The 22902-nt window shown below is 34.9% G+C and overlaps 1 protein-coding gene across 6 annotated transcripts in view; it reads right to left on the bottom strand.

Annotated features, from left to right (window-relative positions):
• FAM184A (family with sequence similarity 184 member A) overlaps window positions 1–22902 on the bottom strand; it is a 112460-nt gene that overhangs the window by 19843 nt on the left and 69715 nt on the right. For 3 of the 6 annotated variants that reach the window (XM_032407982.1, XM_032407984.1, XM_032407985.1), the window contains exons 9-11: window positions 22678–22828; window positions 11032–11073; window positions 5024–5236 (exon numbers count right to left, since the gene is read on the bottom strand). In XM_032407982.1, coding sequence (XP_032263873.1) covers window positions 5024–5236; window positions 11032–11073; window positions 22678–22828 — 406 coding nt within the window. The remainder of the gene's footprint in view (window positions 1–5023; window positions 5237–11031; window positions 11074–22677; window positions 22829–22902) is intronic. The other 3 variants (XM_032407983.1, XM_032407986.1, XM_032407987.1) reach the window with 1 other exon arrangement.

Raw genomic sequence — 22902 nt, 5'->3', positions numbered from 1 at the left:
GACCTTTAGAAAATAAATTAGTAGGGTCACTTCAGTAGAACAATCCTTTTGAAATCAGTTTGATTCAATATAGTGTGTCTGAATTAGGATATGGGTGGGCCCTTTAAGGTAGTTTTCAAAAAAAAGTCATTGTCAAGTTGCTGAGGGGGTAAGCCACCTAAATTAATGCGTAATTTCTCTGTGTGCACAAACTTAGGAAAGAGAAGAGAGGAGAGGGGCATTAACAAGAAAAGATCTTCTGATCAGAAAGAGATGATGATGGCTTTTACAACTCCAACCTTATCAAATATTTTGTCGCAACTTTCTGCAGGCATTTTCGAACAGAAGCAAAGGTGTGAGAGTAGGTAAGTGGAAAAGTAAACAAACCTCTCATGTGATTAGTTCTAAAAGCCTGACCAGAGAAAACAGACTACATGTGGCTGAGACTCAGAGAAGCTATGTGGCCATGGGAAAAGAGAGAGCTCAGGGTACTTCAAGTTTAGAGACTGAACTGTGCCAGGATGGGTTTTCCTTAGCATAATCTGCAACATGAAGGGTTTCTGAGAAAGATACCATGTTGTAATTAGGGTTATATTTCTTTAACCATTACTCTAAAATACTGTTTTTATAAATTAATATTTGGCTACTTACGCTCACTGTTTCTAAAGTGTTTTATTTCTGGGGCGCCTGGGTGGCTGAGTCGTTAAGCGTCTGCCTTCGGCTCAGGTCATGATCCCAGTGTCCTGGGATCGAGCCCCGAATCGGGCTCCCTGCTCAGTGGAAAGCCTGCTTCTCCCTCTCCCACTCCCCCCGCTTGTGTTCCCTCTCTCGCTGTGTCTCTCTCTGTCAAATAAATAAATAAAATCTTTAAAAAAAAAAAAAAGCACAGGTTTCTTTAAATATAACAATATAAAGGACTTTTAGTTTAGACATTAGTTACATAGGTAGCTTGGCTACCTAATGACAACTATAAAATTGCATGCTGTGATTTCTTCTGAATAGGATTCAGGTTTCAAAGAGACTGAAAGTGTAAAATTAAAGTACTGATACAAGAGCTTATGTGTTCTAATTCACAAATGATATCAATGAATAGGTTATTTACCAGTCAGGCCTCATTGTGTGTTTATGGGCTATACTGAAGTACAGTTGACATACAATATTAGGTTCAGGTGTACAACACAGTGATTCAACACTGATGAATGCTAGGAAATAACCACCATGGTAATTCTAGTTACCATCCGTCACCAAAGTTATTACAATATTACTGACTACATCCCCATATCTTGTCTTATAACTGGAAGTTTGTACCTCTTAATCCCTGTCACCTATTTTGCCCATCCCCCTACCTCCTCCCCTCTGGCAACCACCAGTTTGTTCTCTGTATTTATAAGTCTGTTTAGGTTTTGTTTGTTCATTTGTTTTGCTTTTAAAATTTTCTACGGGTAAGTGAAATCATGCAGTATTTGCCTTTCTCTAACTTATTTCACTTAATATAATAGCCCCTAGGTCCATCCATGTTGTCACAAATGGCAGATTTCACTTCTTTTTAATGGCTGAGTAATATTCCATTACTCAGATGCCACATCTTCATTATCCATTCATCTATCGATAGACACTTAGGCTGCTTCCATATCTTGGCTCTTTTAAATAATGCTGCTACAAACACAGGGCTGCATGTATCCTTTTGAATTAGTTTTTGTATTCTTTGGGTAAATACCCAATAGTGCAACTGCTGGATTGTAGAGTAGTTCTATTTTTAACTTTTAGAGGAACTTCCATAGTGTTTTCCATCGTGGCTGTACCAGTTTGCATTCCCACCAACAGTGCAAGAGGGTTCCTTTTTCTCCACATCCTTGCCAATACCGATTGTTTCCTGTGTCACTGATTTTAGCCATTCTGATAGGTGTGAGGTGATATCTCACTGTAGTTTTGGTTTGCTTTCCCTGATGATAAGTGATTTTGAGCATCTTTCCATGGGTCTTTTGGCCATCTGTGTCATCTCTGCTGAAATGTCTGTGCATGTCTCCTGCCCATTTTTAATTGGATTGTGTGTTTTTTGGGTGTTGATTTATATAAGTTCTTTATATATTTTGAATATTCACCTTTTATCAGATATGTCACTTGCAGCTATCTTCTCCTATTCAGTGTTTTCTTCATTGTGCAGAAGCCTCCTTTTTTGATGTAGTCACAAGAGTTTATTTTTGCTTTTGTATCCCTTGCCTCAAGGAACCGATCTAGAAAAATTTGCTATGGCCATTGTCAGAGATATTACTGCTTGTGCTCTCTTTTAGGATTTTTATGGTTTCAGGTCTCACATTTAGGTCTTTAATCCACTTTGAATTTATTTTTGTGTATGGTGTAAGAAAGTGGTCCAGTTTTCCCAACACCATTTGTTGCAGAGACATTTTCCCATCGGATATTCTTTCCTGCTTTGTCAAAGATTAATTGACCATATAATTGTGGATTTATTTCTGGATTTTCTATTCTGTTCCATTCATCTGTGTGTCTATTTTTGTGCCAGTACTAAAATGTTCCAATCACTACAGCTTTGTAACATAACTTAAAGTCTAGAATTGTGATGCCTACAGCTTTGTTTTGTTTTGTTTTTCAAGATTGCTTTGGGTCTTTGGGGTCCTTTGTGGTTCCATACAAATTTTAGGATTGTTTGTTTTGGCTCTGTGAAAAATGCTGTTGGTATTTTGATAGGGATTGCATGAAATGTGTAGTTTGTTTTGGGCAGTATAGATATTTTAACAATATTTGCTTCCAACCCATGAGCATGGAATGTTTCTTTGTGTCCTCTTCAATTTCTTTCATCAGTGTTTTAATGTTTTCAGAGTATAGATCTTTCACCTCTTTGGTTAGGTTTATTCCTAGGTATCTTATTATTTTTGGTACAATTACAAATGGGATTGTTTTCTTAATTTCACTTTCTGCTGTTTCATTATTAGTGTATAGAAATGCAAGAGATTTCTGCACATTAATTTTGTATCCTGTGACTTCACGGAATTCATTTACCAGTTCTAGCAGTTTTTTGGTGGAGTCATTTAGGTTTTCTCTATACAGTATCGGATATATTTTATCATATCATCTGCAAATAGTGCAGATGATAACTTCAATAGAAGTTTTACTTCTTCCTTCCCGATTTGGATGCCTTTTCTTTTTGTTGTCTGACTGCTGTGGCTAGGACTTCCAGTACTATGCTGAATAAAAGTGGTGAGAGCGGAGATCCTTGTCTTATTCCTGACCTTAGGGTAAAGGCTCTGTTTTTCCCCATTTTGGATGATGTTAGCTGTGGGTTTTTCATATATAGCCTTTATTATGTTGAGGTAGGTTTCCTCTAAACCAACTTTGTTGAAGGTTTTTATTGTGAATCAGTGTTGTACTCTGTCAAATGCTTTTCCTGCATCTACTGAAATGATCATACAGTTCTTATCTTTTCTCTTGATATGATGGGTTTTCTGTATAAAGTATCATGTCATCTGCAAATAGTGATAGTTTTACTTTTTCTTTATCAATTTGGATGCCATTTATTTCTTTTCCTTGTCCAACTGCTGTGGCTAGGACTTCCAATACTACATTGAATAAAAGTGGCGAGAGCGGGCTTCCTTGTCTTGTTCTTGGTCTTAGAGGAAAAGCTTTCAGCTTTTGTCAAGTATGAGGTTAACTGTGGGTTTGTCACATATGGCCTTTATTATGTTGAGGCATGTTCTATCTATACTCACTTTGTTGAGAGTTTTTATCATAAACGAATGTTGAATTTTGTCAAATGCTTTTCCTGCATCTATTGAGATGATCATGTGATTTTTATCCTTCATTTATTAATGTAGTAATTACACTGATTTGCAGATATTGAACCATCCTTGTATCCCTGGAATAAAACCCATGTGATCATGGTGTACAGATTTTTTCAGTGTATTGTTGAATTTGGCTGATACTTTGTTAACAGTTTCTGTATCTATACTCATCAGGGATAATGGAAATAAGGCCTAATTTTTGACCAAAGAAACTTCCTTAACTTTCTGGACAAGATCAAGAGACTAAAGTAAAAAAAAAAGAAAGAAAAAAAGAAGAGACTACAACTTATTGTATAGGCAAGTTAATGGTTTTTAAAGGAATACGACTTTTTTGTTTTAACAATTTCTTTATAGCCTACCAGTTCTTAAAATAGTTGTCCACACCCAAATAAAGGATTAAAGCAACCTATATCAGTAATAACTATATATGGTAAAAATCATTGTTAGTAAAACTGCATTTTTCTATCAAATCTTTACCTTAATTATCATAAGGTTCTTAGAAGAAATTGAAAAATATGGTGTAAAGAAATAAACTGAACCAAAATTAATTACCCTAAGACTATGTCAAACTAGTGTTTTCACAGAGAAGAAAGTAATGGATATGGGGAGATTCTGGCATACAATTTGATTAACCCAATAATGTATCTATTTGATTTAAATCTCTTGTGCACGAGCCGTCTGTATCACTGATTTTTCACATAGCCTTTGGGGCTGTATATAGGGAAAGGTACTATTTTAAAAATGTCTCCAAATTTCATTTCATTGTGAACTTTGTATATAAGGGGGAAAAAGTGTAAGTTAAAAAATGTGGGATAAAAAAATATAAATCCCTTGGATATATATATGTCTTTTTTAGATCCAGCCTGAAAGAGAAAAATTAAAAATTTGATGAAAGACTATTATAAAAGTTCAAAATTGTACTAAGTGATTACAGTGGTTACAGCTCAGTAGGACCATGCTAAATTTATTTAACCACTGTTAACTATATGACAAACCAGATGGTGTATTAGTCTCATCATGAACTCGGCATTATGTTGGGAAACAGAAATAAAATGTTGGCCTTATTCTGTGTAACTGGTGTGTATGTTTAGTCATTCTGACCCCCCACAAGAAGGCAGATTCTAGAAAACACAGTGAAATAAAGCAATATATAACTTGGGAGGCAAAAAATGAATTCTTAAGAATTTGAAGGCTAATAATTATTAGGCTATTGGATTACCTTTGAACATATATCACATTAAACTTACTCTTTGTTCCTTTTCTTTTTCTTCTTCCATAGTTTGAAATGCAAGGACATGTGCTTCTTTTAAAGATTTATGTCTCTGTTGATGTTGTTCCTCTAATTCTTCAAGCTCTTGGGTAAGTCGTTGTCGTTCTTGTGTAAACTGGGCTTGCAGTTGCTGCAAAGAAGTCTGAGACTGGGAAAGCTGCATCTCCAGATTCTGTTTCAGCAAGGAAATCTATGCCATAGAATGGTACAATGAAGAGTAAGTACAAGGCATATTTCACAAATTGCCAATCTAAGGGGAAAAAAACATGTCAACGATATTAACTGTAGTAAAATAGTTGCCTTAACTAAGTATCCACTTAAAATGTTTTACAATATATCATAGATTATTTAATATTTATGTATCACCACTTTTTATTCTATTCTTAGTAATTATCCTAAAAAATAGACTGTTTTATTGGTATTAAGTTTGTGGACTCTCTAAAGAACATTGTAGCCCATGTTTAGAAATACACCTATTTGTTATAATGAACACCTATGTTACATTGCAATAAAAATTTATAATATGAACTAAGAACAGGACAACTAATGTTAATGTATTTATTAGGTTATGGTCACCTCAAGGAGATAGTATAAAAAGTTAAACTGCTTATTTGTAAGGTGGTAAAGTTGAGTAGTTAAGAATGTGGGCTCCGAGTTAAAATCCTAGCTCTGCCACTTGCTGTATTAGTACTTGACCAGGCTGTGTGAGCTGAAGAGTGTTACTACACATAGTTCACTTAGAACAGCCCCTGGCATGTAGTAAGTGCTCAATAAATATTAACTAAGATTATTTGAGAATTAAAAAAATTACTCTTTAACAGATTTATCTATTTATAACTTAAAATCCTTCTGTAAATAAAAAGGATTTTCACTTTTGGATTTTGATTTAATTCAAAGGATTTGCAAAACTTCAAGCTTTTTTAAAAACCACAAACATACCACAGTCCTCTATTTGTATCTTCACAATGACAGGGACTTTAACTGTGGAAAACTGATCTGTCACTCCTTTTGTACACAGACGTCACCACTAACATGTCTGCATTGTTTCTGGGTGTTTTAAAATACTTAAAATTAAGTCCTTTTTAAAGAATAAAAGCACAAAACACATGTATATGTATATATATGTTCACATATACATTTGATATAACCATTTAATTTGATCTATTTCTGTTTTCATAAACAAGAAACTGTAACTTGGAACTTATCTGTATTCTAGTAGAAGCCTGAAGCTAAAAAGAACATAGGGAGAAGCAGATAAAAGTTGTCAAATGTGTTCCAGTAAGTAATTTAAGATGCTATATGTGTTTATATACAAGTAAAACAGTTTCTGTGGCCAAGAAGGCTAAGGGAGAGAGGACACTGTAAAGTGACTTTTTGTAAATGGGAAAAGATTTTCTTTTGATTGATGGAAGGCAGATATAGGATGCCTCAGATGTCTCACAAGGAGAAGGGGCCTGGGAAAGAAAAAGGGTGGAGAATCACCAGAGATGCAAAAAATAAGAAGGAAAAATAAGGACAATGTTATAGCAACAGTTAAGGCCATACTTGTAGAGTAGGAAGACTAAGACAAATTATACTATGTGTCTTCTTACCATTTTATGCAAAGAAAATCAGGATGAAATGAATATTAAGGACAACCCAGAAAGAAAAAGTAAATCATAAAAGGGTAAAAGGCAACAAAAATGTGTGTTTGTGAACACTAACGTGTAATTGGTAGAGTCATTTTCTTCCCAGCTAGCTGGTCCTTGAAATAGAAAAGGCACCTGTCTAACTACTCTCTTCCCAAGTTCAACCTTGTTGCAGACCCAGCATGGGGACCCATGTGACCGCCTTGTCTCTGGTGACAACTTGTTAGAACATATATGGGAACGTTAGGAAAAGACTATGTTACATGCAGAATAATGATTGATATATTATAATGATTGATATTGTCAAAGCTATTAATTGGCCCCTGGACAAGTAAGGACTAAAATCCATCCAGTGAACAAACTGCTCACGAATCTGCCGTGATATGCGTCTGCATTGACTCAAAGCAAAGGGTCATGGTTTTCCAATTTGCACACAGGTACCATATGCACTAGTAGTAGCCCTGGGTCCAGTACCCCAGGTAAGGGTGCACTGAGGGATGAGCCAGTCAGTTCATGGCAGTGTATCTGATTTTCTGCAATACCCACTTCAAACATTCACTGCATCAAAAAAAGCTCTTATATGTTAATTTGACTACAAATGACTCACACTTTAACTATTTAAGGATGAAACTTATGAAGAAACATTTAAAATGAGGTACCACAGTAGTATAATAGTTACATATTTAAAATCTAAGCACACTTTCAAACCTCTCTAGCTTAAATAAAATACACTTAAATATTTTACTTAATATTTTACACTTAATATACTTTACCGTGAAAGAATTCCAAAGTATTTTTCATTTTAGGATATAAGATTAATCTTTGTAACTATGCTGGATAAAATACACGCAAAAAAGACATTATCATGCAATGTAGTGTTCAAATATACTTAGTTTAGATATTCTGTATTCTTAACTTTGAAAGCACACCAAAATAATATTAAGGCTATCTAAAATCTCTGGATTCATGCTCAAGACCATAACATGAATTATATGCAGAAAGCCTTTATCATGCAACGCAGCATCAAAACTTACTTTGTTGATTTTATAAATAAATTTGTAGCATTGCATTAAATTGTCAGCCTTTATTCAACATGAAAATTACATGGCACTTTAAAACACAGAAATAATGAGCAAAGCAATGTAAAATGAACTAATGTTTATAGCTATAATTTAAGCAGCTGAGTTTAGTATATTTATGGAAATACATACTAATATAAAACTTCATTAATTCAAAATAAAAGAACAAAGACAGACTTTGTGTCAAATAGTTTGGGCAATCTTGGTCAGAACTTTTATTACAAAATTATAGAAAGGCATTTGTTGGATAAATGAATGAAAATGGTTATTCAAATAATATGTTCAAAGTATGTAGTATAGGTATTAGTTTCTATTCATTTGTTCTAATTTTAAATTTTAATGCTTTTTATTTTGTTGTCTTTAAATAAACCAGAAAAATCCTTATTTCAAAAAAGAATTTTAGTCCTCATTTAAAAAATTCTTACCACAGGTGTTTGATATGAATTATATAAGGTATTCTACTGATCAACAGGTATGAGATACTTTGTAAACAATTTTAAAGGCCAATAGTAATTGCTACTCTCTGATCTCTACCACTTAAAACACTGATGTCTTTTTGAAAATAAAGTGTAAAATTTTCAAAAAGATGAAAATTAAAATTAAACATATGGATACATTTATCTGTAGAAAGGAAAGCTTTACCTATTTCCTCCAGGGCAGTTTCACAATGATTCTGTCCCTTCACAGTGGTGCATGAAAAAACACCCTCAAATAGAAAATGAATCAAATCTGAGGTACTGGATCTGACAGTATGTCAACATGGGACATGGAATTATGTTAAGCCAAAATATTTATCAATTTTGACAAGAAAGGTCAACGCAAATTCTTAGAAAGTCTAAACCATATGATACTCAGTTCAATACTTTCAAATATATAAGGCAATATTAAAAACTGTTAACACAGGCTTGGAGGACAGTAAGGATAATTTTTTACTATGTCAACAACTTATATAAATGTTCACATAGGGGCGCCTGGGTGGCTCAGTCGGTGAAGTGTCTGCCTTCGGCTCGGGCCATGATCCCAGAGTCCTGGCATCAAGACCCGCACCGGGCTCCCTGCTCAGCAGGAAGCCTGCTTCTCCCTCTCCCACTCCCCTGGTTTGTGTTCCCTCTCTTGCTGTCTCTCTGTCAAATAAATAAAATCATTAAAAAAAATAATTGTTCATGTAAAATGTTTGAAGGTCCCTGAATATTTTAATTCCTTTTTTCCCCCTTTTTAACCACTAATTTGCTATTTTTGAAGAGTCTAGCTAAGAAAATAAATTTAAGCTTAGGGAAATTATGACCATTCTGAGAAAATTCTGAATTGTTCATAATTTCTTGGTATTTTTCTAAGAAAACCTATAAACTGAACTTATCAATTAAGAATCACAAAAATGCCTACTTAATGTCCTTAAGCTATTTCTATAATATGTTCCCAATCACCCTCTCATTCTTCGTTGAAAAAAATTAGAGAGCTTTTATAAAGGACAAAGGTATCCATAACCACTTGTTTTTTAGAACAAGACAGTATATAGCAGAAAACTTGCATGGAAGGCTAGGAAAGAATGTGTGGAGGGGGTGGGTAGATGCTCACCCTGCTCAACAACACTGACAAGGCAATATTTTGTTTGGATGATGACAGAATAGAAGAACTGATCCTCAATGACTATAATGTTACAAAAGGAAATTAATTAATGGGGATTTCATTGTGTCACCAACCCCTTTTACTTTTTTTGTAGGAGATGAATCAAGGAGTTCCCATTTTAGTTACTAATAGATTTAACTTCAATTTAAGGTTGTTTTTTTTCATTTATAACTATTCATGTATAATTAAGAAAAGGTAACTATGTTGTCACAAGTATTTTGAAGTTCAATTAATTCTGATAATCATCTTATTTGGGTTCTTACTCCTACTCCAATTAGTATATATGGTTTATATATAGTGGTTCTGGTTTAATATACTGATCATGCCCAAATTCTTACTATGTTATATGTGAATTTCTTTTTTTTAATATGTGAATTGCTTTTAAATGTAGCCTTATTTTACCAACATTGAGAGAAATATCTTTGTTGCTTGTTATTTATATTTTTAAATGGTGTTAAATGTATTCATGTATTTATTTTTTAAAGATTTTATTTTTAAGTAATCTCTCCGCCCAATGTGGGGCTCGAACTCACAACCTCAAGGATCAAGAGTCCCATGGTCCACTGACTGAGCCAGCCAGGTGCCCCTTTTTTCATGTATTTCTAATTACTTTTTACATAGAAAACAAAGTTTAATATTAAAGGTAGATAAAATGTTCTTTTCTTGGTAGTAGAAAGAATTTAGAAAGGTATGAGGAAATAGTTTCACTCCAGAAGTATCAAAATTTCACAGAACATCTCCTCGACTCAAGTTTTGATTCCCCTAAGACAGGAGTTGGCACACTGCAGCCTGTTTTTGTAACTTAAGTTCTACTGGAACATGGCCACCCAGATTCACTCGCATGTTGTCTATGGCCACTTTCATCCTAAAATAGCAAAGTCCAATAGCTGCCAGAGAAACTGCACGGCCCCCAAGGCCAAAAGTATGTTACCATCTGGCCCTTTACAGAAAATGTTTGAGGACCTCTGCCCTCGGATATCTAAGAAAAATATCCAAGGATGTTCAGCTCTGCTATTTTAAACAACATTGGGTATGGTAAAAATAAATCTCATTTTTTTCTCTTCATATTACAAAAAAATTTTAAATGAGTGTTTACATTGGAATATTACTTTGAAGCTTAATTTCTACATATTTAAGTAAGAACAATAGCTTTACCAATTCTTAGAAAAGGGATTTACTTCATTTCACTTAAATCTTTTAATAATTACAACATCAAAATGTAAAATATGTTCTGAATCTCATGAACTTCACATCTAACACTTGTTTATTGACACTACTTTCTCAAAAAATAGTTTAACAAAAGAAAAGCAAATTTACATTTATTTGCATTGTTACAACAGTCAACTAGTTAATAGTTTTCAAAAAATATTTTTCAAAGTAAACATTTAAATAATGAATTTTATGCCTGAGAGGTAAAATCTTGCTTGGCTTTATAATAAAAATATGCTCATTAATATAACGTGGTAGATGTATACACATACACAAACGAATGGCTGAAAGCTTTTGTTACCCATATACAAAACATAACTTAGTGAATGCCGAAGTGTATTTTTTATATCATAAGTTAAAAGCTTTAAAGCAGTGATGATATTTATGCAAAATTAAAAGTGCAACATGCCCTTGTGTACAAATTGTAAGTGCCGCTCACTTACATTGTTGATAGATTTATGCAAAGCTTCACCCAGAGAGTGCCGCTAGGAAGAAAAAAAATCAAAGGAATAAAAGGGAAACATTCAGAAATCAACTAAGTGAAAGAAAGAGGGATATAAAAGGGAGAGTAAAACACAGGACATTAATTATAATATGCTCAAGAAAAAATAAATTGAAAACAGTTCTGAGAAAGGAATTAGACAAAAAAATTTAAGACACACAATCTAATTATCTGTAGTCCCTTAAAACAGTATCTGATGTTTGTGGGAATGGCAGACTTACCTATGCAAAATACTGAAGGCCAGTACATACAAATCAGAGTTCACTTGAAAAGATAATGGTTATTGAAGGACCTAGAAGAAATATTACTGTTCTAAGTTCCTCCCAGAAATCTAAAATATAATGCTTCAAAGCATTATACTCAGTACTGGTATAGTATGCTTATGACAGATTTCTCAAGACAAATGAGCAGATGAGAACTGAAACACGAACTTGATTGTCTGCATAATTTGGAGGCCAAAAATAAATGAGTTAATCATTAAAAATGTGATTTAATAATAATCTGATTTTATACTTGGGGGAAAGAAGGGGTGCCTTTGTATCTTTTCTTTTCTTTTTTAAAGATTTTATTTATTTATTTGACAGAGAGAGACATAGCGAGAGGGGGAACACAAGCAGAGGGACTGGTAGAGGGAGAAGCAGGCTTCCCGCTGAGCAGGGAGCCCAATGCAGGGCTCGATCCCAGGACCCTGGGATCATGACCTGAGCCGAAGGCAGATGCTTAATGACTGAGCCACCCAGGTGCCCCCCTTTATATCTTTTCAATCCTATTTTCTAGGATATATTTGGCAAAATTATGATCTGGGTTTATTTTTCAGAAGTTCATTCCAATTTTGAGTGACATAAAACAACTGGAAACACCCACACCCTCTCTTTCCCCAAATATGGGGGAAAATATGATTTCATTTTCAATTGCCTCATTTTTTTTTCCTTTCCAAAAATACAAAATAGTATTTTGAAGTTATATTAGTATTTTTTTTAAAGATTTTATTTATTTGACAGAGAGAGACAGTGAGAGAGGGAACACAAGCAGGAGGAGTGGGAGAGGGAGAAGCAGGCTTCCCGCTGAGCAGGGAGCCCGATGCGGGGCTCGATCCCAGGACCCTGGGATCATGACCTGAATCAAAGGCAAATTCTCAACCGACTGGGCCACCCAGGCGCCCCAGTTATATTAGTAATTTAAGTACAAAAGTTTCTGTGAAATAGTTTTTACTTTGGACATTAATCAAATTTTAGACAGAAAATAATTTTTTTTTCATAATGTGATTACTCCTTGGTGTGTCATAAACTAAAACTTGTTTTTATCTGGTAAATAATTTTTTACTAATAAGTTAGACTAATATATAATTTAGGATATAGTATAGTTATAAAAATAAGTTGAGAAAAAAGATTAATTTCTATCTGGTTATTCTATAAGTGCTCAATTTAATGTTTCTCATATATATATAATACATAAAATTATATATGTAATAACAATATACATTTTATATATACATACACAATTTTTCTTTTATATATATTAGTTGTGTTAATTTTATTTACTTTCTCTTTATGCTTTTTCATACTCCGTATTCTTTATATACTAATAAGACACTTCTCCAGACTTCGCAAAATTTATGAAAAGCTGAGGGATTTTTAGTTGTGTTTTTTCATTTTTGTTTTACCTCTTTGTATTTCTCAGAACTGATGTCCTAGTACTAGAAGTTAACTTAAAATGTATGGCATTTACTTATGAAGTAGATTTTATTTTTCATTCTTTAAGTAAGCTATCATCAGACAAAAATATGTATGTTACTTAGGATTCCTGAGCTAACTGATAAAACTAGGCTAATACGACAGATCATAAAGTAGCATGCCAGGTCTTCCCTTAGGAATTCTAGATTTTGGGTTTTATACAACAGAAGTATATTAGAACACTTGGAATCTAAACTCACAGGGGCACTGTCTCTGTCAACACAGTTAGTTATAAGCCATGGAAAGAGCTAAACCAAAAGGCACGGTCCTTGAGCTGTGACTTGGGGTGACTCACATCACAGACCTGGCTGTGGCAATGGGGAAATGCACTCGTGCTATTGGGTTACAACCCTTATTGGTTAATACGTAAATGAAGTAGATTTTTTTTAATTTAGAAAAATCTTTATTGGAGTATTATTAAATTCCAGGAAATACCTTAAGTACAGAGTGATACAGAGAGTTGAATAAGACAATAAAACAAATATACAAAAAAAATTAAAAAATAAAGACTTGATGATAAAAGCTATGATGAAAAAAAAGATTGCTGTGATAGAAAATGACTAGAAGTGATACTGGGTTGATCGTAAGAAAACATCTGTTGAAAGAAGTGACATTTTAACTTGGAATCAATGAAAAAGCCAGCCACGAAATGCGATGATCCTGGGGAAAGTGTACCCGGGCAAATGGATTAGCCAGCGCAAAGACCCTGAGGGGGAAGTGAGCTGGGAGTGACTGGATATACATGTGTGTATGTGTGTTGAGGGGGAAGGTTTGTGAGGATGACATGAGATGGGTGATTTTTTGCAGGGGCCAGATGGCTTATGGTCTTGTAGGACCATAAAAACAAAGAGCCTTAATTGAGTGAAGTACCTTGAGAGAATTTTAAAAGGAGGGGAATGGTAAGATCTGATTACATCATAAAAGATTACTTTGAGTGCTATGAAGAAAAGTGAAATTGGGAAGATTGGATAGGAGGCTATTACAATGGTGACTTGGCCTAGTGTTTACTAGGGGCTATAGAAGCAGACAGAGCTGGGGTGTTCTGGAGGTGGAATGAATAGGATTGACAGATTACATGAGAGATAAAGGAAAGGAAGAAATCAAGGATGACTCTTCAGTTTTTGTTTTGAGCAACAAGCAATGCCAAGAAGTAAAGATGATGGTTTGGGGGATGGTGACTGGGAACCAGTATTTCGGAGTCAGACATGTGAAATTTGAGATACCTGTTAGCCAACCATGTGATTCTGAGTTCAGGTGAAGATGTCAAGGCTAGAGATTTAACTTTGCAAGTCACTGACATATAGATGGTATTTATGCCACAACACTAGATGAGATCCCCCAAGTTAAGTGTCTGCTTGAAAGAATATTGGATGGGGGCGCCTGGGTGGCTCGGTCGTTGAGCGGCTGCCTTGGGCTCGGGTCATGATCCCAGAGTCCTGGGATTGAGCCCCGCATTAGGCTCCCTGCTCCGCGGGAAGCCTATTTCTCCCTCTCCCACTCTCCCTGCTTGTGTTCCCTCTCTCGCTGTGTCTCTCTCTGTCAAATAAATAAGTAAATAAATTCTCTGTCAAAAAAAAAAAGAAAGAATATTGGATGAACTAAAAATCTGTATGCAAAAATATTATTTGGCAAGCATTCTATATAAGCAAGATACATGTTAATAAAAACTGATACCCTATATAATAGTCAATTTGTTTTAAAACATCTTAAGCTTGTCAGTTTTTGAGATGAGTGAAAAGGGCCTCAGCGCATCCTCTTCAATAGATAGCACTCATACCTCAACATAGAAGGCTTACTGAATGTGTTTCAGGATTTCTTTTCTTGAAGGATGAATATAATCAGATTTTCAGATAAGTGAGAAAGCTAAAAATAACTAACAAAGTTGCTGCACTTAATTAGAAATTTAAAGCTTTGTTTGTAAGAAACTATGCTCTCAGGAGTCATCTCATTGTTCTAAACCTGACTTTATTCATTTAGAAAATAGCACAAGGTTTTACATGTTTGCCATTTGTAAACATATTAGTATATACATATTGAAATCCACTGAATTACCAGCTTTTGAAGGACAAAGATTATGTCTTATTCAGAGTTTGTATCCAAAGTGCCTAATGGTATGTGACAAAAAGTAAATAGGTCAATAAATACTTATTTCAAGACTAAATGAATGACACAGACTTTTATTTAGTTTTTGCTACTCCCTACCTTACTTTTCCTCTCCCCCATAATAACGGAAGCAGTAAAGAGAAAATTTCAGTTAAAAAGAAAAAATTTAGAAAAAATACATACATTGGTATCATGCAGAAATCCTGTAGTCAAGACTTAGAAATGTATCCTGAGAAATGAACTAATGAGTATACCAAGTATAGTAAATATTTGTCCAGAAAATATTAATCCGAACAAAGAAAGATTGCCAAGAGGGAAAGATATTCATTGAATGGCACCTAACTTGTCCCACTGTAGTCTATTCTCCATACTGTAGCCAGAGTTTTGAAATTATAACATTTGAATATTTCACACTACTGATTAAAATCTTTCAACAGCTCCTCATTGTCCTTTAGACAAAGTCCCAACAAAACCCCAAGTGATCCAACCTGTCTACCTCCCCAGCCTCTGGTCTCCAAGGAAAGGTATTTGGGGGCTGCCTGAGGGCCTTTGCATATACGTCCCCTTCTGCTCAGAATTCTGTCTCCTTCTCCTCTTGGCCTGACTCCTTCTCTTTCAGGTCCTAGGTAAATGATCCCACAGTCAAAGGAACCTTCCCCAAGTTCCCAGACTATGTTAGGTCCCCAGGGTACACACACTGTGTATCACAATTGTAATGAGTTAATGTGTCAAACTGTTATTTCTCTTTGCCCTCCTTTCTAGATTATAAGCAACGGGAAGGTAGAGATCATTATGACTCCATTATGGGTCTAGCACACTACATGGCCTATCAGAAACACTAAATTCTTGACAAATGTCAAAATGCCATCAAATGTCCACAGAATAAAATTCTCATTACTAATACAAGAAATGTCATTTATCAAATTTTTAATTTCCTTGAAATAATATGTACACCGATATTACACTGCAATTCAAGTAAAATGTTAAAGCTTAATAAAATGTTCTAAAATTCAATATTTAATATATAATATGGTAATTTCTTAAAGCAAATTATATAGTCTTTTTCTAATATTAATTTCAAGGTTTACTAATATCTACAGAAAAGTAACCAACAAACCTAAGTCTTAGAACTGACAATCACAATTTTAATAATTCTCCTAAAGCAAAAAAAAGAAAAATTCATGAACAAGTGTTCAATATTTAAACTAAAGTTGTAGTAACAGGCATATAATAAATGAAATTAAGGTGAAGACAAACTAAGACGTTAGATAATTCTTAACGCTTTTCTCAGATTATCTTAAATAACTTTATAATCATATACCCATTGAACCCTTTCAGATCCCCAGTGCTGTTTTTTTAGTATTTTGTCATTTGAAATTAGGAATATGCTAAGTTGATTTGTTACTACAATGCTATCTAAATGTTCATAAGTATTTTTCAGGTGTGAAGGCACAAACTGTTCTGCATTTCATCACAGGTCTTCCTATAGTATTTTGCAGAACAGATATATACTTAGTACACATTAATAATTTCCCAGTATTTTAAGCATCTCTTTTTAAAGCCAGGTGTAGATATCACTGTTCTATCTCTTCACTCTCTTCTCCTAAATATACCAATTTAAGAACTGGATAAACTTATTCTAAAAAGGGAGTTTTTGGTAGGGAAAAGAAAATTAAACATTTTTAGATTTGCAAATTAATTCAGAAAACAATTTAGTACTCTTAATCTTGAGAAAAAAGTCTCAAGAGGAAGAACACTAACAACACTAAGTCTGATAAAAGAGGATAAAATACAGTTAAAGTAAAATAATATCATTAATTTTTTGACTGAAGAGAATTTAGAAACAAGCTTCCATATTTACTAAGGAAAATACTGCATACTAATTTTGAATCCAGGAACTGAAGTATGAAGAATAATGGATGTTGGCTCGGTTTTGGTAGACTTTAATTCCATTCCACATTTTCTGGGGTCCTACCTGCTATTCACACTCTCTCTTCTATCTGGTTTCTCTATCTCTTTCTCCATATGTTCTTTCCCTTCACTCTTTCTGCTGTTTTTTTCTTTGACTTCCCTTTTCCTAACTCAAGTGATCTCTTTTCCCAGGGCTGAGGCTGGATCTCTGATGTTTGTTCTATGTAGTTTCCTGCTCTCCTAATTTCTACAGAGGATTTAGAACCTTCCAGGTCAGCTTCATTGATCTCCTATCACTGCTCGGGGCTCTGTCAAGGTCTTTGAGTTAGCTGGGAAGAGCTGATTATTTCAGCTCCCTTTCTAATATCTCTACCTCAGAATCCATCTATTCTTCCATTAAAAGGTATTATTGTTATTCTTTTAAAACAAACATAAAAACTGATATAAATATAAATATATTTTTTCAGTAGGCAGAAATGCAATTTCTAAAGAGAATGCCTTCCTTCCTAACATCAAACTTAATTTAATAAGAGTTAAGAGATGGAGCTAGCAGAATGAGCACTAAGCCAAATTTACTCCAAATTTTTGTGATCTAAATAGTATAGACCAGTGCTATCAAATAGAATTGTAATTGAGAGCCACAGGTGTAATCTAAAAAGTTTTTAGTAGCCATATTTTTAAAAAAGTAGATTTTTAGTCATATATTTAACCCACTATATCCAAACATTATCATCTCAACATGTAATTATAGCTGATAAAAATATTAGTGAGACGTTCCATCCACTTTTTGTACTAAGTATCTGATACCCAGCATACATTTTACGGTGACATCTCAATTTGGATGAACCTCATTTCAGGTGCTCAGCAGTCGTATGTGGCTAGTAGCTACCATCTTGGACAGCACTGGTCTAGAAGTCAGAACATGGTCTGTAACAGCCTGAAGAGACTGGCTTCTCCATTGCTCTTGATCAACAGCACTTATTTTAATGCTCTATTTCTAATTCATGTCATTGCCCTTTCCAACTGAGTGTGAAAAATTCTAAAATTTCCTGTGATGTAGAATCAGTATGTCTAAAACCAAACTTACCATCTCACCACCCGACTTCCCCCCAATTAAGTAGTTCATGACCTCCCTGTCTCAGATGCTCTTCTTTTGGTTATCCTGGCTTTAAATCCTCAGTCACCTTTAACATTTCTTTCTCCTTTAGCAAAGTATTCTATCAAATTTCATGATTTGTTCCTCTATAGTTTCTCTTGTATTCTCAGTGAAACAGGTCCTAAATGGTTAGAATTATTTGTACTTCATATATTTGACAACTTCCTCTTCAGTCGCTATGCCTCAGTTTTTGTTCATTCCATTCAACAACTATTGAGTGCTTACTATATGCCAGGCAGTTTAAGTAGCTGGATATGCAATTGTGAACAGTACAGATAAAGATCCAGCTTTCATGGAACTACATTCTAATAGGGAAAAGAATCAATATGAGGCTATGTAGTAGTAAATGTTTTGAAGAAACACAAAGCAGAGTAAGAGGACACAGAGTGATGGAGGGTGCTATTTTAGAGGGAGTGGCTAGGGAAGATCTTTTTGAACACTTAGGATTGAGCAGAGAATTGAACAAAGTAAAAGAACAAGCCAGGAAGATCTGGGGAAAGTGGGTTCCATGTGGAGGGACTGGCAGGTGCAAAGGCCCCGCATGGATTAAGCGTGGTGGGTGTGTGTGTGTGTGTGTGTGTGTGTGTGTGTGTGTGTTTTTCCAGGAACTCCAAGTCTTCCAGTAGGACTACAGAAAAGGAAGGGAGGAGTGGCAGGAGATGATGTTGGCAGGGAACAAATCATAAGGCTACTACAGGCCACAGTAAAAGTGTGGGTTGTAATCTAAACGTAGAAGATTTGAAGCAGGAGAGTAACATGATCCAACTTAATATTTTAAGAGCATCACTCTGGCTGGTTGAGAAATAATATGTAGGTGGGCAAGAGAAGAAGCAGGAAGACCAAATGTAGGTTCCATTCGCAGTGTAGGAGAGAAATGCAAGTAGCTTGGACTAGGGTGGTAGTGGAGGAAGTGCTGGAAATGGGCAGATCCTGGGTGTACTTCGAAGGCAGAGCAGCAGGAATTGCTGACGGACTGGGTGCACAGTGTGACAGAGAGGAGTCAGAGACGGCTGAGCAGCAGTCTGGCTTAGGTTGAGGGGTGATGGTTGGGTACGTGATGTGTATTCAAGAGTTCTGTTCAGACATTTTGGATTATCTATATTGAGCTGTCTCCATTTCCTCCTCACTTCAATATCATAGCCACATTAAGCTCCCTAAAATAAAAATTTCAACATGTTATTCTCCTATCCATAAACCTTTGACAGAATCCCATAGCCTACTGAGTGAACTCTGAACTCCTATGATTGGAAGTCAAAATTTTTCACAATGACCTATCTCCCCAACTGTCCCCACCTCATTTTTCTGTATTCCTCATAGTGCCTGGAAAATAAGAGTATATTCAATAAAATGTCAAATGAATAAAAATATTTGTGTTCATCCTTTACCCTATTTGAAAGTCACACTAAAGCTGACCTCTTTAATGAAATTTTTCCCAATCACATTGGCTATGTCACTCTTTCTCTATTCTATACTCCCACCCAGTGGTTAAGTTGGTAAGTATGTAATAGCTCTCTGAAAAATAAAGCCCTGATGTGTAGCATGTGCTGGTACTGTGTTGTAAATACTCCCACCATCGATGACTGCTAGCCACCAACATGTCCCAGAATATGGAGTTGAGAAGGCCTGCACACAGTCAGGGCTATGTGAGCTGGGAGGAGCCAGATCCAGCACATCACTGCTCCTAGAGTACAAACTGTCTAGACCATTTATGGTCACTCACTGCAGTGACTTTTACTGTAGGTAAAATGCTATCAGATTGGAGGTATGTGGAGGCTAAAAACTGTGTCAGATACATGGTGGCTATAACCCCCTAAATAACCTTGGGCCTCAAAGCTCAAAATGAAGTCAGACCCAAACTACAAAGTCCCACAGTTCTTTGTCTGAATGATTGTATGTCTCACAAATTTCTCAGTCCGTGGATCTGAATGAGGGAATTGGAATATTAAGTCATCATACTGGACCTAAAATAAAATTTGCCCTGAAAAAGGTGAAATAAAGGAATATATGATGACATTTTAGGATCACACACAGATAATATGATCACAGAGCACTCTGTATACTCACTTTTCTTTAGACAGAGTTGAAGAGTAAAAATGTAGTTCTTTTGCTTTAAAGGAATTCAAATGTACACTGATTAGCCCAGGAAGTATGCCTAGTTTTTGGACTAAGGGGTAATCATTGGACAGAAAAAAAGAACACAATGAAACATTAAAAAACTAAAAATATGAAGTCAGACTCTGATCAGAGCACAGAATAAAAATAATAGCTTTGGGAAATTTTGATAAAGAATATCTGACTGAAGAAAAGTGAAACTCTTATGCCTTTCTTTGCCCATTTCTTGATAGGTAAGTTTAAATCAAATTTAACTCTCAAGAGATTAAGTTCAACATGAAAGATAAATTATTTCTTCTTGGCTCTAAGCGGAATGAAATATAGGTAAACCAAGGCACAAAAAAAGACTTGTGTTCAGTTCACTCAGAAATAGTTAAAATATGTGAAAACACAGAACCTCTGATACTTTTCACGATATATGTTTCTGCCTAAGGCCTGGCTGTTCCAATTCCATTCTCCACTCTTACTCCTTAAATGTCCCAAAGCCCAAGCCAGATCTGGTTTCCCTAAGTGCAGAAGGGTGCTGGCAGTGCTAGGAACAAGGGGATGAGTGAGGCCAGTAGTAGTAAGTAGAGTGAGATGGTTGTAGGGCTCGGAGCTGGGGGTGGACAGTATGAGGACCAGGGTTCAGTAGGAGCAGGCAAGTGGAAAGTAGGAGAGCAGGCACACCACACTGGCTCTAGGAATCCATCCACAATAACCAAGAGAACAAATCCAAAGGGCCAAGGAGGGAAGGGTCCTTTGTCCATAACAAAGTTCTATTAAAAAGACTGCTGGTCCTGCTAGAAGTTTCTGTCCTCTGACATACCTGGAAAGAGTGCAACTTTGATAACATAATACCCACTTTCACTTCAGTGTGGAATCGTCTGTTCAACTGTTTTCCTAACTTTCTTCAGGTACATAAAATCCCAAGATGTAACAGCTATTTTCCAGTTTATCTACAGGAATGTGTATGCCCTCTAGATTTTAGAAGTGGGGAGCAGGGAAGATATTATCATTTTGGAAATGGGACTGATGACATAGAGCAGCACAGAACAGCTTCATCTTTGGAGGCAAGTAATTCCTGGTTCTATTGATATTTATGGTTAATCTGATCAAAAAATTATTTCTGTAAAGTTGGCAAAATTGGAGCCATTATGTAATAAATTACTTTATGACACAGAACTAAAATAATAGGCAAAACATTATGTCCTCTCAGGAATAATCAATGCAGAACAGATATTGGTAAAAGAAAAAAAAATATCAGAGAAGCATGGATGAAATCTGACAATTTATTTTAAGAGAGATTACATGAGTAATGAAATAATCTAAGAGAAAACAGGTGGGAGAAGTGGTAGGTCCTCTTTACAGTGCCAAGTTCAGCCAAAAAATGTCTGTGTCAATACTTTGTGATTAAAAAACAAGGCAGACTCTCAGGAGTATTTTTCATTTTTATCATACAATTGAACTAATCTTTTTAAGTACAGAACATCATAGAAGAGTAGTACCATTCTACCCAGGAAAATCTGTCCTTCTAGGTATCTAAATAGGAATGTAAAATAAGTATACAGAAGGTAACCAATAAACAATGCTAACCTGGTGCCCAACTTCTAGTGAGAGTTGTTTTCTTTTTATTTTTGTCTGAATTTCAAAGGTTTCAAATTTATTCACAAAAATTCATATATATATATATATATATATATATATATATATATACACTCCCTTTACAGGGTAACATTATTAACTATTATGAAAGATCTGACACAAATCGCCAGGCCCCAAGTACTCTTGAAAGATACTGCATGTATGTATCCTCTGTAATAAGTTATCTTACAGAAAGCCTATCCTGTTTATTTTGAAATTCATCATGATCACAAATAGAAAGATAATAGTAGATTTCTAGAACTAAATTATGGAGCTCCTTCTTGTCCAAGTTCTGTACTTGCTTATCAACTAGTGACTCATGCAGTCAGTCTTATTTAATAACAGGCTTTGCAGGAGAGTGCTAAGAATTCATAAATTTAGAAGTTGTGTAAATGAGTGAAAATTCATTTAATTATAGTTATAAATGGAAATAAGTGAACCTGACATAAGAAGATAGATTTAGGACATAAGATACACTTAGGGATATCACTACCTTTTGTTGATAACATTTTGAAGTGTAACAGGCAACATCCTTCTGCTGAGAAGTAAACTGCTCACTTCTGGTACGGCTTTAGGCAATCAGGATGCATTTAATAAATTTTACCTTCTGGGGCCCAAGTGATAGCTAATGGTTTGAAAAAAGATTTTATACTTTCAAAATATGGGTAACTTTTCCATTTAAAAATCTCTAATGTGGTCAGTTCAAATATTAAGCCAAAACCTGTAAATTCTTCTCAGAATTTAGGACTGCATAGGTAACATTATTTAGTACAATGTTTTCACAGGTTAATGAATATATCTCCTTGATTTTATACATTTTTAAAATTTTTAATTTGCCATATGAAAAATAACAAAATACAGTGAATTAACACATAATGTTTTATAATGTTTTCCTGGCTAGAGAATGTCAAGGAAAATGAATCTTCAGAACGTAGAGACTATTAATTACCTGGTTTAGGAGATCTTCTACTTTCTTCTGCCATGAATCCCTGGCTGCATTTTTTTCTCGCTCCTTTAACTGCAAAAGTTGAGACATGGCTGACTTCTTATCCTCTTCATGTTGAAGTCTTAACTCTTCACGAAGTTTAGAACACTCCTGTCTAAAATAAAATGAATGCCTTTATTTTTAAAGAGAATTATTCCTCTCAGTAGCTATAGTATAGTTGTTCACGGT

This window comes from Phoca vitulina, unplaced genomic scaffold (assembly GCF_004348235.1).
Source record: "Phoca vitulina isolate PV1807 unplaced genomic scaffold, GSC_HSeal_1.0 scaffold9, whole genome shotgun sequence".
NCBI lineage: Eukaryota > Metazoa > Chordata > Mammalia > Carnivora > Phocidae > Phoca > Phoca vitulina.
The sequence above is the reverse complement of the archived record's forward strand: the minus strand, read 5'-3'. Positions and strand labels throughout refer to the sequence as shown.